This window comes from Bombyx mori, chromosome 20 (genome assembly GCF_030269925.1).
Source record: "Bombyx mori chromosome 20, ASM3026992v2".
In the NCBI taxonomy this organism is placed as follows: Eukaryota; Metazoa; Arthropoda; class Insecta; order Lepidoptera; family Bombycidae; genus Bombyx; species Bombyx mori.
In genome coordinates this window covers 6,678,039-6,695,581 of record NC_085126.1, presented here as the reverse complement: position 1 = coordinate 6,695,581, position 17,543 = coordinate 6,678,039, and the positions used below count along the sequence as shown (strand labels likewise).

At 38.7% G+C, this 17,543-nt stretch overlaps 1 protein-coding gene across 4 annotated transcripts in view; it reads right to left on the bottom strand.

The window, feature by feature from the left end:
- LOC101739587 (calbindin-32) overlaps positions 1 to 17,543 on the bottom strand; it is a 198,297-nt gene that overhangs the window by 139,693 nt on the left and 41,061 nt on the right. For all 4 annotated transcript variants that reach the window (XM_038018143.2, XM_038018144.2, XM_012689715.4 and 1 more), the window contains exon 3: positions 2,292 to 2,377. In XM_038018143.2, the coding sequence (XP_037874071.1) occupies positions 2,292 to 2,377 (86 nt within the window). The remainder of the gene's footprint in view (positions 1 to 2,291; positions 2,378 to 17,543) is intronic.

Below are 17,543 nucleotides of genomic sequence, written 5' to 3'. Positions count from 1 at the left end.
TTGCAGTTATTGCGTTGCATCGTTGCGGTTACGCGCCAATTCAAATTTTTAACATAATGAAAAATTTTAATATAACCAAAAGATTCGTTTATCGTACCATCAAACGATACAATGAAGACTCTAGTGTAGATGACAGGTCAAGAAGTGGTCGCCCTCGGTCTGTTAGGACTCCAGCAGTGATAAAAGCTGTGAAGGCGCGAATTCAAAGAAATCCCAAACGTAAGCAGAAACTGTTGGCCCTTCAGATGGGGTTAAGCAGAACCACGGTGAAAAGGGTGTTAAATGAAGACTTAGGGCTTCGGGCATATCGAAGAAAAACAGGACATCGTTTGAATGCTCGTCTAATGGACCTGAGACTGAAGAGATGCCGCGCTTTGTTGAAGCGGTACGCGGGAAAAAAAATCGGGAAATTCTTTTTTCGGATGAAACATTTTTTACCGTAGAAGAGAGCTACAACAAACAAAATGATAAGGTGTACGCACACAGTAGTGAAGAAGCGAGCAACCGTATTCCGCGTGTCCAACGAGGTCATTTTCCATCCTCGCTCGTGGTATGGTTGGGAGTTTCTTATTGGGGCTTAACAGAGGTACATTTTTGTGAGAAAGGTGTAAAAACGAATGCAGTTGTGTATCAAAATACAGTCCTGACGAACCTTGTGGAACCTGTTTCTCATACCATGTTCAATAACAGGCACTGGGTATTCCAACAAGATTCGGCGCCAGCTCATAGAGCGAAGAGCACACAAGACTGGCTGGCGGCGCGTGAAATCGACTTCATCCGGCACGAAGACTGACCCTCCTCCAGTCCAGATTTGAATCCGTTAGATTACAAGATATGGCAACACTTGGAGGAAAAGGCGTGCTCAAAGCCTCATCCCAATTTGGAGTCACTCAAGACATCCTTGATTAAGGCAGCCACCGATATTGACATGGACCTCGTTCGTGCTGCGATAGACGACTGGCCGCGCAGATTGAAGGCCTGTATTCAAAATCACGGAGGTCATTTTGAATAATCTTTAGTGTCATAAGAATCTATGTGTTGTTAAGTTCATTTTGGTATATGAATGGTTACATAATGAATAAACTTGTTTCAATTATTTTACATTAAACATGTGACAGAATTTATGACCTAACTAGGTATATGTATTGCTGTTCGTTAGTCTCGCTAAAACTCGAGAACGGCTGGACCGATTTGGCCAATTTTGATCTTGAATTATTTGTGGAAGTCCAGAAAAGGTTTAAAAGGTATATAAATATGAAAATCCTTGGAATTAAATGAAAATAAGCCGATATTGACATGGACCTCGTTCGTGCTGCGATAGACGACTGGCCGCGCAGATTGAAGGCCTGTATTCAAAATCACGGAGGTCATTTTGAATAAACTTTAGTGTCATAAGAATCTATGTGTTGTTAAGTTCATTTTGGTATATGAATGGTTACATAATGAATAAACTTGTTTCAATTATTTTACATTAAATATGTGACAGAATTTATGACCTGACTAGGTATATATATTGCTGTTCGTTAGTCTCGCTAAAACTCGAGAACGGCTGGACCGATTTGGCTAATTTTGGTCTTGAATTATTTGTGGAAGTCCAGAGAAGGTTTAAAAGGTAGATAAATATGAAAATCCTCGGAATTAAATGAAAATAACAATTTTGTTTTTCGTTTGATGTGTCCCCCGTCGGACGGATTCGTTTTATTTGTTTTAAGTTTATTTTATATAAAATTTTAGGTATTTTATTTATCGATTGAGGCACTACGAAGTCTGCCGGGTCAGCTAGTAGATAATAAAAAAGATCTAATCTAGTAAAATATGACGTACATAAGTATGTAGCGATTATTTATTGCTTCGACGGCTGAACGGGCTTACAGCATATCTGGTGTTAAGTGTTACCGGTGTCCGTAGACACCAGCAATGAACCACTCATCTTTAGAGTTGAGGATTATGTCTTGGTTGTTCAGTAATTGCAACTTTGGTCGGGTTCATTTTTATAGCACATTGTAATTAAATAGCTAAAAACCACTTTGGAGGTTCCAGAATAGTTATATAGTAAATATACTTGAGACCCTAGAACGTATATCTCAAGGTGGGTGGCGCATTTACGTTGTAGATGTCTATGGGCTCCAGTAACCATTTAACACCACGTGGGCTGTGAGTTCGTCCACCCATCTAAGCAAAAAAAAAAGAAATAGTTTAACCGGGATGATAATAACGATTTTCGTGCAATTTCTATAAGTCAGAGCGGTTTCAAATGAGTTAGATTGATTTATAAAGTCTTGGAAACTTACGTCAGGGCTGATGTCCACGAAGTTGGCGCTGGAGACGAACTCTTTGAGGAAACCGTCGAGCTCTGTTCCTTCAATGTATCCATTACCTTTAAACAAGAAATAAATAAGTTAAATATGAATATTTTTGAAGTGAAAACTTCTTTAGAATCGTTGTGATTTCAAACCGGATGCAACGGAAAAAACGACAGGTAAGAGACACAAATACAAAGAATGAGACAGAAATATACATACTATTTAATACAGCGCCATCTGTGAGATTTTTTAATACTAACGTGTGTATGAAAGCTCTTGTAGTGAATTTTAATTTAGGATTATACGTGAAATTAAAATATCAATTCACAGAGGGCGCTACCTTACAATTATTTACTAATGACAAAATTTTACATATACTTAAGACGTTTAGGATAATTGTATTTTAATTTTGGAAGGTTTCACTTCTACCACGTGTGAATTGCACACATTTTGTTGTTTTTTTTTATTGCATAGAGGGGTGGACGAGCGCACTATCACAAAAGACATTTTAGTAAAGTATTTGCAATATAACGGTTTTTAACTGGTGGTAGGACCTCTTGTGAGTCCGCGCGGGTAGGTACCACCACCCTGCCTATTCCTGCCGTGAAAAAAAAAATTATATAAGGTCTTTACTAAAATATTGATCGACTCTTACCGGGGATCGAACCCGGAAACCATGGTTTTTGTTGCTTAGATAGGTGGAAAAGCTCACCGCCCACCTCGTGACAAGTGCGTACCGTTGACATGGACATCAACAACGTAGATACCGCTACTCACCTTGAAACATAAGTTCTAAGGTCTCAGTTTTTACAGCACAAAGGTGGACCTTCAAACCGAAACGCATTACTGCTTCACGGCAGAAATAGGCAGGGCGGTGGTACCTAGCCATGCGGACTCACAAGAGGTCCTACCACTAGTAATTAAGCAATTATAATTTTGCGGGTTTGATTTTTATTACACGATGCTATTCCTACACCGTGGAAGTCAATCGTGAACATTTTTAAGTACGTATTTCATTAGAAAAATTGGTAACCGCCTGGGATTCGAACACCGGTGCATCGCTCAACACGAATGCACCGGAGGTCTTATCCTTTAGGCCACAACGACTTCTATATAATAAACATATTGGCTTTCATAAAAGTATGCATTTACATTAAAAAAAAAATGTAAGAAATGTCTTACATGTTTTTTTTAATGTAAATGCTTCGGATTGGATAGCATGGCTGTCGTAAAAACAAATAAGCGGTCAGTACCCATATACGACCTGCAACCAATTAAAAAAAAAATTACCCATTTAGAGTTTAACATTTATTTATCGACAATATTTTCAGACGCGGGTTGAGGCAACCGCCTGATTAAATCATTAAAAAAGTATAAAGAACTTTCCTAATAAAAGATGAACTTCATAATAACGCTATTCAAAAGCTTTCAAAGTTAAAGGTAACTTAAAAGTTACGTCGAAATGGCCTCACTGGAATGAAAGGCATGTAAATTTGGGATAATGATCGAGGATTCCGCAAAGTCAATTTTCTCCGAGTAACTTGGTAGCTTGGACCTTGAGTTGTTGGGCCAGAAAATCAGCTATTTGAGTTACATGCTAAGATAAAAAATTGTATATAATGATCGTAGTCCACATTTATCATTTTCATGAGCTGGTAATCCACGTGGTCGTTTTTCTTCAAAGGTTTATTACCTTAACACTAGACACACCTTTTTTTTCGGGTCGGGGCCCGAACCTCCTACGGCGTCCCCGCGCCTAGGGGGTGCGCGAGACTTAACGATTTGCAAGGTATAAGGAGGAGACCGCGGGCCCAAGGAATTTTAGGGCCCTACCCACTAAACGACTCCCCTGCACTCTTACATCCGACTTCCGATCTCCGTCCGGGGTCAAAACCCGGTCAGAGTAGGTGGCTTCCCGCGGTCAACACTACAACCAGACACGCGGCGCCACCCTGAGGACGCCCGACCGAAACACTAGACAGACCTAGCTTAAATACTAGATATAAGTTTCAACATGGACTGCATTTTAGACGGCGTTGCGTAAATATTGAAACGTGGACATTGACCGTAGGTCTGGTTCAAAGTCGCTCAGTATGCTACGGAAAGGTGTATTCTCGGAGTTTCTTTGATGGATCGAGTCAGAAATGAGAAAATACGTCAAAGAACCGAAGTAACCGACATAGCCCTAAAGATTAGCAAGCTGAAATGGCAATGGGTCGGTCATACGTGTCGCAAAACCGATAGCCGATGCTGCAGACGCATTCTGGACTGGAGACCACGTACCGGTAAGTGTAGCGTTGGGTGTCCCCTTGCCTGTTGGATCAATGACTTGCAGCGATATGCTGGGAAAGATTGGATGCGGAAGGCGGAGGATCGTTCATTGTGGCGGACTATGGGAGAGGCCTACATCCAGCAGTGGAGAGATACATACTGATGATGATGAGGCGTAAATGCCTTGCTGCATAAATAGGCCAGGCAGTGGTACGCCAGCGGCCTTACAATACGCCCTACGTTTAGCTACTGCTGTACCTGTTCCTGCCACAAAGCAGTAATCCATTCCGGTCTAAAGGTTGTAATGGCCGTTTTACTGTACAATGGAGACGTTAACCTCATGTCTCAGGCATATCTCTAGATCCCGGTACCCATTTAAAAGGAGATGTATTTATGAATTAAAATCATATATTTTTTATTGCTTAGATGGTTGGACGAGCTCACAGCCCACCTGGTGTTAAGTGGTTACTGGAGCCCATAGACATTCACAACGTAAATGCGCCACCCACCTTGAGATATAAGTTCTAAGGTCTCAAGTATAGTTACAAATTAAGAATCTCTTGTGCTTGTTCACGTGTCTATACAATAAAAAGGTATTGAGAACTATTTAACCGCTATTTAAACTGTCTTGTAAAACTTAAGTACTTTTAAGACACGCGACACGATTTTCATTTTCCTACATAATACTTTCTACATAATAATAATGTTCTTGTCTTCGAACAATGATTTGTTCAGTTACATTCCTTCATTGCTTTGATCACATATAGAACAACGTTGACCAAAAATCGAGCACTACTTTTTCATACAATTTTAAACAAAGCATTTATAATGAGGCACCATAAATATAGTGTTTAAATTGACCATAACCCCTTGAACTTAAAACGTAAAGAAGAATTAATCAATTTTTTTTTTATTGCTTAGTTGAGTGGACGAGCTCACGGCCCACCTGGTGTTAAGTGGTAACTGGAGCCCATAGATATCTACAACGTAAATGCGCCACGCACCTTGAGATATAAGTTCTAAGGTCTCAGTATAGTTACAACGGCTGCCCCACCGTTAAAACCGAAACGTATTACTGCTTCACGGCAGAAATAAGCGGGGCGGTGGTACCTACCCGTGCGGACTCACAAGAGGTCCTACCACCAGTAAGAAATATTTTAAATAGGAATAGTTCCGCTAAACTATAACTAAATACTACGAAATTAAAACGCTGGTTTAGTGACCACAATAATGTACCGTCGTCACATTGAATCAAACACCTTCTTTATCTCATCGTGCCGACGTATAATGATAAAATAAAATGTAGAGACAGATTCGTATGTGTACTAGTGTATTTGTACTTACTTATATGTGTGCGTTGTTACTATAGACGGCAGACGAGGTCGTCAGATGGTAATCGGTTCTAAAAAACTTTAGGACACCAGATGTGTCGGAGACATATGCTAGCTATTCTGACTTAAGGGTTCTTTTTAAAAGAAAAAGGCGCTTAAGAATTATTTTCATATTTAAGTTCTGCTAAGCATTTAATACTAAGTAAGCTGTTAGCTCATTAATTGATATTCGACAGCAAAAAGAAAATTAAACTCCTGACGATGCTGATTTTTTACAAGTTTTATTTATTGCTTGGATGAGAGAACTAGCTGACGACTCATCTGGTGTTAAACGATTACCGGAGCCCACTGACAGCAGCAAGGTAAACACCGCGATCCACTTTGAAACATGAGTATTAAATTTCAGTTTTATATAATAGTTTAATGGCTGCCCCATCTTCAAACTGAAACGAATTACTGCTTCACGGCAAAAATAGACAGGGTTGTAGTACCTACCCGTGCGGGCGCACAAAATGCCCTTCCATCAGTTTATCAAGCCATAGTTACCAGCCTTAACTGTGAAGTAAGTTCATCTTCAGTTCCAGGATACTCAATACTGAAGATACTACTCATCATCATAAAATCGAGAAATCGTCTCCAAAATGTATCACTCATTGACCCAAATTCAAGGTCAGCTAATCACCTCGATCGATTTCAAGAGTGCTTTCTCATTCAATTATGTATCAAATTGTAAAGTTACAAATTAATTTAGCATTTACAATAGAATCTTCTATGTTCCAACTAACTGTTTTAAATAAATTAAACTTTTTTACTCTAGTCGGATAGAAGTACTTTTAAATAGTAAATAAAGCACTTTTGTTTTATTGCTTAGATGGGTGGACGAGCTCACAGCCCACCTGGTGTTAAGTGGTTACTGGAGCCAATAGACATCTACAACGTAAATGCGCCACCCACCTTGAGATATAAGTTCTAAGGTCTCAAGTATAGGTACAACGGCTGCCCCACCCTTCAAAGCGAAACGCATTACTGCTTCACGGCAGAAATAGGCAGGGTGGTGGTACCTACCCGTGCGGACTCACAAGAGGTCCTACCATCAGTAATTACGCAAATTATAATTTTGCGGGTTTGATTTTTATAACACGATGTTATTCCTTCACCGTGAAAGTCAATCGTGAACATTTGTTGGGTACCTATTTCATTAGAAAATTGGTACCCGCCTGCGGGATTCGAACACCAGTGCATCGCTCAACACGAACGCACCGGACGTCTTATTCTTTAGGCCACAACGACTTCAATCGTCCATCCGTCTAAATAATAAAAATAAAAAAACGCTGATTTTCAGTCACCGCTTCGGTTTTATGCGGGATTTAAGGTACGTGCACACGGACTTTTTTTTAATTGCTTAGTTGGTTGCCGAGCTCACAGCCCATCTGGTGATAAGTGGTTACTGGAGTCCATAGACATCTATAACGTAAAAGCGCCACTCACCTTGAGATATAGGTTTTAAGATCTCAGTATTTACAACGGCTGCCCAACCCTTCAAACCGAAACGCATTACTGCCTCACGGCAGAAATAGGCAGGGTGGTGGTACCTACCCGCGCAAACTCACAAGAGGTCCTACCACCAGTAAACAAGAGGTCCTACAACCAGTAAACATTGGCTCTGCCTCTGCCAACGTCAGGGGCAGAGCCAATCTGCTGTCTACGGTAAATATCCACTATTTAACTTCAAAAATAATGGCGCTCTATAAAAAGCGACTTATATACTAAAATTCATATAATAGGTACATTTTGTAATATTTTTTCAAGGTTTCCAAGGTTTCAGCCAACTAGACACAATGCATACTCGAAGCGAATTCTTCACCTCGACCGCGTTACCAGCTCTCGTTGTGTTCCACTCGTGATTGTAGAGCTTTGTGTCGAGCTTAAAGCTGCTACGCTTTTGCATTTAAAGATGGGATTAAGACACGTTGAACTGGTTCTCTGTGTGAACGACAGTGTTTTTTTGGGCGTAATATTTTTTGATGATCTAAATTTTCCTACAACTTCGAGATTCCGATTTCGAGAATGTTCCCATTTTGAAACAATTCGAATTCATTTACTGGTGGTAGGACCTCTTGTGAGTCCACGCGGGTAGGTACCACCGCCCTGCCTATTTCTGCCGTGAAGCAGTAACGCGTTTCGGTTTGAAGGGTGGGGCAGCCGTTGTACCTATACTTGAGACCTTAGAACTTATATCTCAAGGTGGGTGGCGCATTTACGTTGTAGATGTCCATGGGCTCCAGTAACCACTTAACACCAGGTGGGCTGTGAGCTCGTCCATCCATCTAAGCAATAAAAAAAATCATTAATAATAATTCAGTAATAAAAATAACTGAATCACTTGTAACGACGAAACTGCGATATTATTCTAACATTATTTAGCCGCGAAACTAAAATGATTTCGTGCAAATTTCCGAGCGAAATGAGTTTTCAACAATCCCTCTGTGTGAGTGCCAATCAGATGTCGGCTGTGGCTAGTGGCTGACGGGGCGCGTAGCTAACGTTTTAACTTTGTTATTTCAAACACTTTCGCCATTATGAATTTAATTAAAATCTATTTGACGCTGTACGCCATTTAATAATATACCAGACGATTTTTTTTGATAACGCCATCTTGTTGTGTCTTTAAAGCAGCTAGTTGCTCTCAATTAAGAAAAATAGTATTATTATTCGCCAATAGATGTCGGGAAGAGTCATAAAGTTCATTATCGATAAAGTTGATTATTGAAAACACGAATAAAACAACATTTTCTGAACATAAACCGTAGCTAGATCGATTTATCGACCCCGAAATCCTCTGTATACTAAATTTTATGAAAATTGTTGGAGCCGTTTCCGAGATTCAGATTATAATATATATAAGAATTGCTCGTTTAAAGGTATAATAATAATATTAATAAATAATGGGAACACATCAAGCACGGTTATCCAGCCATAAATTAGGATTCCTGTGTAATGGGCTACCAGAGATCGATATAGATACTTATACACAAACAAAACAGACAAAAAGCAAACAAATCTGTTCGTCACACGAATGTTTGCTCGATGTGAGAATCGAACCCACGACCCTCAGCTCACCACAGAAAAACGTATATTATGTCGGAGACGGTCATTAGTTTAGTAGCTAAATCAAACGCAGCATGATTCCCGAGAGGTGGCAGCACGATCGCTTCATCGTCGGAACTCGGCTAACTTCGTGCTACAACAGAGCTTAGCCGATGGAGGCGCGTAAACGCTGTCACACTTGCCAACCAGACTTCTTGAAGAGCGGTGTCTCCGTCCTAAGAACTATCATTCGTTTTCGTTTGCTAACGTCAAGAGAAGATTTTTAAATTGTTCTAAGACGGCAAACGTGATTGGTGTACTTAATGTTTCTGTTAGCTCGATCACCCTATTCGCCCCTACGATGTCTGACGATGGGTGTTAATAATTGTGGCTTCTCCGACATAAATATAATACAACTATGTATATCAGTCTCTGGTTCTCACAGTACAGGTAAACCTAGTTACCTAGTTAATACTAGTCCCCTGTTATTACTACTAGCAGTTTTGTCTATGTCAGTCTATGGTATTGTGTATATTTTAATAGAAAGATCCACGAAGAAATCTTTAGGAATTACGGCTAGTGCGATTGACGTATTTTTTTAAGTTAATTCGAAGTATATTTATGCCGATGATAACCCCATTCGCGAGCTAAGGACGTGACATTAACCATAACATTGTCCATTCTGTAATTAGTGAACAATTTTCAATGTTTTTCAAAGTATGCGGTAATTTATCGTTCAACGCCATTAAGTTTGTCGGCTCATCGCGTCGATGCATATAAAATTTATTCATAACAAATTCTAATGTACCTCAAATTCTCTAACTATATCTTTGTGTTATTCATTTGTCGTGATTTGCCGCGATGAGGGTACGGGCTGGGTCGTGCGTTAACAAGGGTATAGCTATTTTGGAACAGCTTTAAAACTGACTTAGCGAGCCAGACCCGTGATTACAAATCCTCACTAATGCATGAGAGTTTCGCGGCAGATATAGACGGGGTAAGGTTATTTATAACAATAGGTTTATAAGAGATAATTAAATTATTCAAACGTCGACGAAATAGCACCTCGGTCATCCGTGACCATGAAATCTGTAAAATATTCGAAAACTTTTAAAATAACATAATGACAGTAAAAAAATATTTATTAAATCGTAAAACTAATTACTAAATAATATTAAGTCAAATTTTAATCGTAGACTCGCAAAGAAAATATGTTTTTAAGAGAGGTGGCGGTAGGACCTCTTGTGAGTCCGCACGGCTAGGTATTACCACCCTGCCTATTTCTACCGTGAAGCAGTAATGCGTTTCGGTTTGAAGGGTGGGGCAGCCGTTGTAACTATACAGAGACCTTAACACTCATATCACAAAGTGGGAGGCGCATTTACGTTGTAGATGTTTATGAGCTCCAGCAACCACTTAGCACCAAGTGGGCTGTGAGCTCGTCCACCCATATAAGCAATAAAAAATATACGTAATGGAAATTGTCCCGAAAACGTGAGGCTTAGTCGAAAATTAATACAGAAATCGATTTAATTAATCGAAGAACTCATCCGACGGCCATTCAATTGTCGACGGCTATTACCTGACATTAATTGGAAGTAAATTGCTATCAATTAAAGGTGACGCAATTAGTTGTATTGTTTTCATTGTTGATCTAAAATTTTGACATACAAGATACAAAATAAGTTGGGTATACTCGTAATTGGTCTATAATAGTGTTACGCCGGTAAGAGTAACGCCATCTATCGCTGAATAGTCTAACGAATATCGAAAGATCTAGTAGCACCTAGAAAGCTCGAGAAGTACAACGCCATCTACTGTCAGATAGCGGAAACACAATACTAGACTTTTGTGGAATATTCTCGATAATTCTAGGGATGTGGTATCGGCTATAAAAGCGTTGCAGAGATGGCACGCAGTCAGTTAATAATCGGAACTACTCGAAGCGAAACAGCGAACGGATCACCTGCAGCGAAGCGAATTGAGTATTTTAAAGTGTTCTGTGTGTGTTCTAAGTGATCAATACAGTGCTAGCTTACACTTCGGTAGAATTTTATTTAACCCCGGTAACCGTACTCGTCGACGTCGACAAAGAGGTCGACGTGCAACCTAACCCATGCATCAGCCCGCTGAGTTTCTCGCCGGATCTTCTCAGTGGGTCGCGATTCCGATCCGGTGGTAGATTCATTCGCGAAGCAATTGCTCTTGAGTTGTTAGGTCTCCTTCGGAGGCGCTCGGACAGTTGTTAGCAAATCCCACCCCTCCTGGCTGAGCCTTTGCTCGCCCACATGTCCTGGAGAAACTGGAAAGGCCTCCGGGCCACCAGTAATCTATCAATCATTAAAAAAAAAAGAATTTTATTTATCCCGAACCCCAGCGCGTAACAATAGGTCCATAGTGAGCGACGTAAATTGGGAGACGCCAGCTCCAGCTGTGGGCTGGTGATAAATTTTAATAATGTTCTAATGTACAACAAAATACATAGTGCATAGTAAATAAATAGTAGTATAGAATCAAAGAAGAGAACATCAAGGGCAATCTTGTCAAATAATGAAAAGGAGCAACTTAACATATATCTTCACGATTTGAAGTCATAAGGTATTATTACTTTTTTAATTGTTACTGAAAGCTGATGATCTTAAGATCCACGTAACGACAAGTGAACTTATTTGTGAGGACCCCCCCTGCACTCTCTCGTCTGACATCCGATCTCTATCCGGGATAACAACCAGCGCAGAGTAAGGGGGTTCCCCCGGTCAACACTGCAACCAGGCTCCTGGTGCAACCCTGAAAATGCCGACCGACGGGTTGTCGAGTCTAATATTGCTAAGGACACCGCTAAAGTTTTTTTAACTGTCAGAGTACTTGGGAAACAACGTGGAGTTGAGCTCATACCAAAGACAGTACCTTTTTTATTTGTTGCTTATATGGGTGGACGAGCCCACAGCCCACCTGGTGTTAAGTGGTAACTGGAGCCCATAGACATCACAACGTAAATGCGCCACCCACCTTGAGATATAAGTTCTAAGGTCTCAATTATAGCTACAACGGCTGCCCTACCCTTCAAACCGAAACGCATTACTGCTTCACGGCAGAAATAGGCAGGGTGGTGGTACTCACCCGCGCGGACTCACAAGAGGTCCTGCCACCAGTAATTACGCAAATTATAATTTTGCGGGTTTCATTTTTATTACACAATACCTTAGAAAAGTGAGGACTTTTAGAGCATTGTCATTGAACACAATTGCAAAATGTACAGAGTGTGACGAGGTATGCATTTAAGGTAATCTCAAAGAGTTATACATGGAATAAACAGTACAAAATACAAAGAGAAAACAAAGTTTCTCTATAGACCCAGAGGTTCCAAACGAAGGATCAGGGCTATCGACAATCCGGAAGAGTTTTTTTCTGTAATAGTGAGGGTGTTAGAAGTTAAACACATCGATACAATAAAATCGATTACAATACACATCTATTTCGGTTTTACTGTAGTCAGCTAATCGATAGCTTAATGTCAAACTAAAGTTAAATCTAATTAAGTTACTACTTTTAGTTCGGGTCAGGGCTGAGAACAATTCGGTAAAGGTAATAAATTTATTTATCTGTTGAACAACTATATTTAAAGTTTCAAGGTAGTTTATCGATTTTTGGCAGCGGGACTTGGTCATAGGGTTTGTGTTTAAATATATGTGACGCGTCACTTAAGTGGCAACGTAAATTCAATCTGAACCTCAAATTTAGAAAAATGTTGTCAGTGCCGCGCTTTTTCATAGCATCCGCAATGTACCTCAAATTTAGAAAAATGTTGTCAGTGCCGCGCTTTTTCAGAGCATCCGCAATGTACCTCAAATTTAGAAAAATGTTGTCAGTGCCGCGCTTTTTCAGAATATCCGCAATGTACCTCAAATTTAGAAAAATGTTGTCAGTGCCGCGCTTTTTCAGAGCATCCGCAATGTACCTCAAATTTAGAAAAATGTTGTCAGTGCCGCGCTTTTTCAGAGCATCCGCAATGTACCTCAAATTTAGAAAAATGTTGTGAGTGCCGCGCTTTTTCAGAGCATCCGCAATGTACCTCAAATTTAGAAAAATGTTGTCAGTGCCGCGCTTTTTCAGAGCATCCGCAATGTACCTCAAATTTAGAAAAATGTTGTCAGTGCCGCGCTTTTTCAGAGCATCCGCAATGTTTGCGATACTATGGTGACATCTCACACAGATGACTCTTTACTGGAAAGAAGTACGTCGTTATTGCCTCGAGTGCGTGACAGTGGCAAGTCTCCTAAACATCATGTCGAGCAAGATCGAGGAAATGCCAGTTAATAGTCACTGCTAGTTAATAATAGTTACATCAGGCACTTAGAGAAAAAAATACAATCAGATATGTAATACTAACAGAATGTATGATTTTAATTGAAATAATGATTTATTATTATTATTAAATAAAATCCAATATAATGAATTGGAAAAAAATCCACGCTATAACCTATTAGTTGTATTGAAAAATTCTCAGTAATGCCAAACACATATTGCGTATATATTATAAGTTGTGACATTCAAAATACTACGTAAATCAGCTACCCCGTGAGGCACCTCGTAAAGAGTTCACCCTTTTCACCGCCCTTGGGTAATTGTGCTTTGAATGATATCCCTGAATTAACTAAGCAAACTGAAATTTCCTAACCTATGCCGAAAATTCACAAGACATTTCGGATTGTGTTTTAATAGATTTTATTTGCTTTTACACCCAAGCTCTAATTTTTTTTTTATCGCTTAATTGGATGGACAAGCTCACGGCCCACCTGATGTTAAGGGTTACCGGAGCCCATAGACATCTACAACATAAATGCCGCCAGCCACCTTACAACGGATGCCCCACCCTTCAAACCGAAACGCATTACTGCTTCACGGCAGAAATAGGCAGGGCGGTGGTACCTACCCGTGCGGACTCACAAGAGGTCCTACCACCAGTAATTACGCAAATTATAACTTTTGCGGGTTTGATTTTTATTACAAGATGTTATTCCTGAAATTCCGAAAAATGTGTGATGAGATATACCGGCACTAGAACACCAAACAACACCGCCAATTTTGTTAGGGGTAAGTTTTCGTTTAGTGCATTGCCTGGGGGCCGAACCAGGCCATCTAACAAGATGAACATGATGATTTAAAAAAAAAACCATTTTTGATCGTAAGTAGTAGTAGATCGTGAAGTAACAATCTGGTTCAAAATCCCTTCGTTTCGGTATCCTTTAAGGAACACAAGGCATAACATAATGCGTACGTCGCTCTTCCGATAGTTCAATTCGTGCGGCACCCACATATCAAGATTTTGCACCTTGGCAGTTTGACGCAAATGGACCAATATTGTTTTGATGCTAACATCGAAAGTAGCTAACCCAGCGGTTTATTGAGCATCGTCAGCTTCTACTATCGCCTTTAATTCATCATTGCTGACTTTAGTTTTAAAGAAACCATGGGGTATATATTTAAATAATAATTTCTATATCAAAAACGTTAAAAATAACGAGTCATGTGTTCGTTGTTTCTGTAGAATTTTTTACCGTTACGAAACTTGTATTCCGTAATTACACGTATGTTCATCGGGCCCATATTATATACATATTATATATAAACATGAAAGAGACACAAATGTAGTAGATAACAAAACACTAACCGATTAACAAATGACAGAATTTTAAAATTAACAACTCCGTAAGTAAAGACCAAAGTGCAGTTTGACCAATAACATGTTTTAACATTAAATTTTAATATATACTAGAGGTCCCGCAGTAGTCGAAATTCGACTATAATTAATTGGAATTGTAAGTTTGTACACTATTATGATTGTATTTTATACTTCTATAATCACAAATTTCGCCAAAACTACACTATTAAAAACTATTAACAAACACAAACCATATTCTATTCTCAATTTGACAACAGACGTCAAGAACAAAAGTTTGACAATAAATAGTATGCATGCGTGTGTGCGTCAAATACATGGTATGTAGTGTGTGTAATGTTTTCTTTATTGATTTAATGTATCTTTTATGCATTATTTTAAAAAAATATTAGCATTGTGCACTTCTTCTCTATATTCTGTATAAATAATTGTGGAAAATTTCATACTCCTCCGTCCACGCAATTTTCGTAAAAAGGGATACAAAGTTTTTACTTCGCCTATTAATATATAGATAAAACAAAAAACGATCCACACAACGAAAGTACTCTTCAAAGAGAACGTTAATTTTCATCTCTCATCGCGTCCGAATGAATTCATAGTTTAAAATCGAGAAAAAAAATCGATTTCATGTTTACGCTATCGATAGCTTCACACCACTATTCTCGGCTAACCGTGTACGTCGTTCGATGCGTTTTACAGGAAGCTTGTAGGTATTTATTCCTTTGTATTCTCGTCGAAACCTTTTTCTCGTGACAATAGACTTGTTCCACGGAACTTGACTTGTGAACAGGAAATGTTTATGTACATAATAATATATTTTCATTGTATTTTATTAAACTATGTGTTTATACTTGGTTATTTATTATAATATCTTTATTCTTGACTATTATACTTTTATTACCAGTGAGACGAACTAAAAGAGTCATAATAAATATAACGAGAATACTTTAAAAAGAAACTAAATAATATTTTTTGGAAACAATGGGTTTGTCTGCGTTTACCTACCCATGTTCCCGTAACCACTAAGAATCAAACATAAAAAAAAACATTGAAGTGATATAACTCTTTGACTGGTGAGGTTTTTAGTGATGGTAAAACCTCTTGTGTCCACACGGGTAGGAGACCTCAGAACTCGTATCTCAAGGTGGGTGGCGGCATTTACGTTGTAGATGTCTATGGGCTCCAATAACCACTTAATACGAGGTGAGCTGTGAGCTCGTTCGTCCACTCAACTATGCAATAAAAACTCTAATTAAGGACAGGTATGCTTGGGCACCAGTGAAATTTCGTCTGCTATGCTCTTGACCGATGCCATTAAAATAAAGCTTATCATAAGTGCATTATCATCAAACCTGAACACAAATTTAAAATTCAACTCTGTTATATGATAGGAAGTGGTCCTAATCTTGATTTAGACTTAAAAAAGTTTTAACATACAAACTTACATACAAAACATTTTTGTCAAAAAAAAACTTTCAAACGCTTCTACTGCCTAACTACACGTGGCAACCCTAACAAATTACTGGAACTAAAAATGTGTTTCTCGTTCTTTAAGACAGAAGCGAGGCAACGAAGCACCGTGATTATATAGAAATATACTGTTATTGCCCGGAGACTTGGAGTTTTTATCCCCCGAAACAATGGGACGTGCAGAATAATTAATTGTAGAAAGATTTAACGAGGATTAAGCCGCAGGGTTGCCGCTACTCGTAAAGAAAAACGGAATAAAATTACAATAGTGATGTCCTCGGAGAACATTTCCGATTATCCGGTTAAGATTCCGGTCCTAGTTTCGTTAACGACTGTACTGTCGTTGCGGGGTAGCCGTGGCGGAAGCAAGAAGACTGGATGGAGATCATTAATCTTATTGTAACAAGTCGGAAACAGTGTAATGGGAGGTCAAGAACAAGCATTTATAAAGGATTATTAAGTATTGAATTGATTTAAATTCAAAAAACGTTATTATGATAATATCTTAAATGTATTTTTGAATATAAAATATAAATAAATAAATAAATGACTGGGAACAAATCACGCACAGTAGCCCGACCTCAAAATAGAGTGCTCTGTTTACGGATACCAGCGACTGACATACATACCTACTTATATATGTATAATGATATGAAGTACTTCAGAATGAATCTCTATATATTAAAAAATGAATTACTGTTCATTAGTCTCGCTAAAACTCGAGAACGGCTGTACCGATTTGACTAATTTTGGTCTTGAATTATTTGTGGAAGTCCAGAGAAGGTTTAAAAGGTAGATAAATATGAAAATGCTCGGAATTAAATAAAAATAACAATTTTGTTTTCCCTTTGCTGGGTCCCCCATCCGTCGGATTCTTTTTGTTTGTTTTAAGTCTATTTTATACTAAAGTGTAGGTTTTTTATTTATCGATTGAGGCACTACGAAGTCTAAGGGTCAGCTAGTAAGTAATAAAAAGGTTAATTGCGATTTCTGTTATATGCATAATAAGATAAGAACATTCAAAGTCCTTAAACTCTTTTAAAATTCATATTAAAAATTAAATTGTATTAATAAAGTATACAAAACTGAACGTCTTTTTACTCCATGACAGATTTCACTCCATGACACTGAAGAAAAATCCTTTTTCAATGGATATTTTAAAGGTTCCCGAGAAGCTACGTTCAGCGGCTTTATTACATTTCCCCATATTTGTGCACTTTCACAGATATTAAACAGTTAATAAACCACCGTTATTATACATTTAAACCTGAAAAAACACTAAATAGACAAAATAAAACAATTCACAACAACTTCGCTCCTCGCGTTCCCGCTAAAAATCCTCACTAATTTATGGTTTTTCCGTTGCCATTTTTTCCAATATTTTTTATTTAACGACATTTT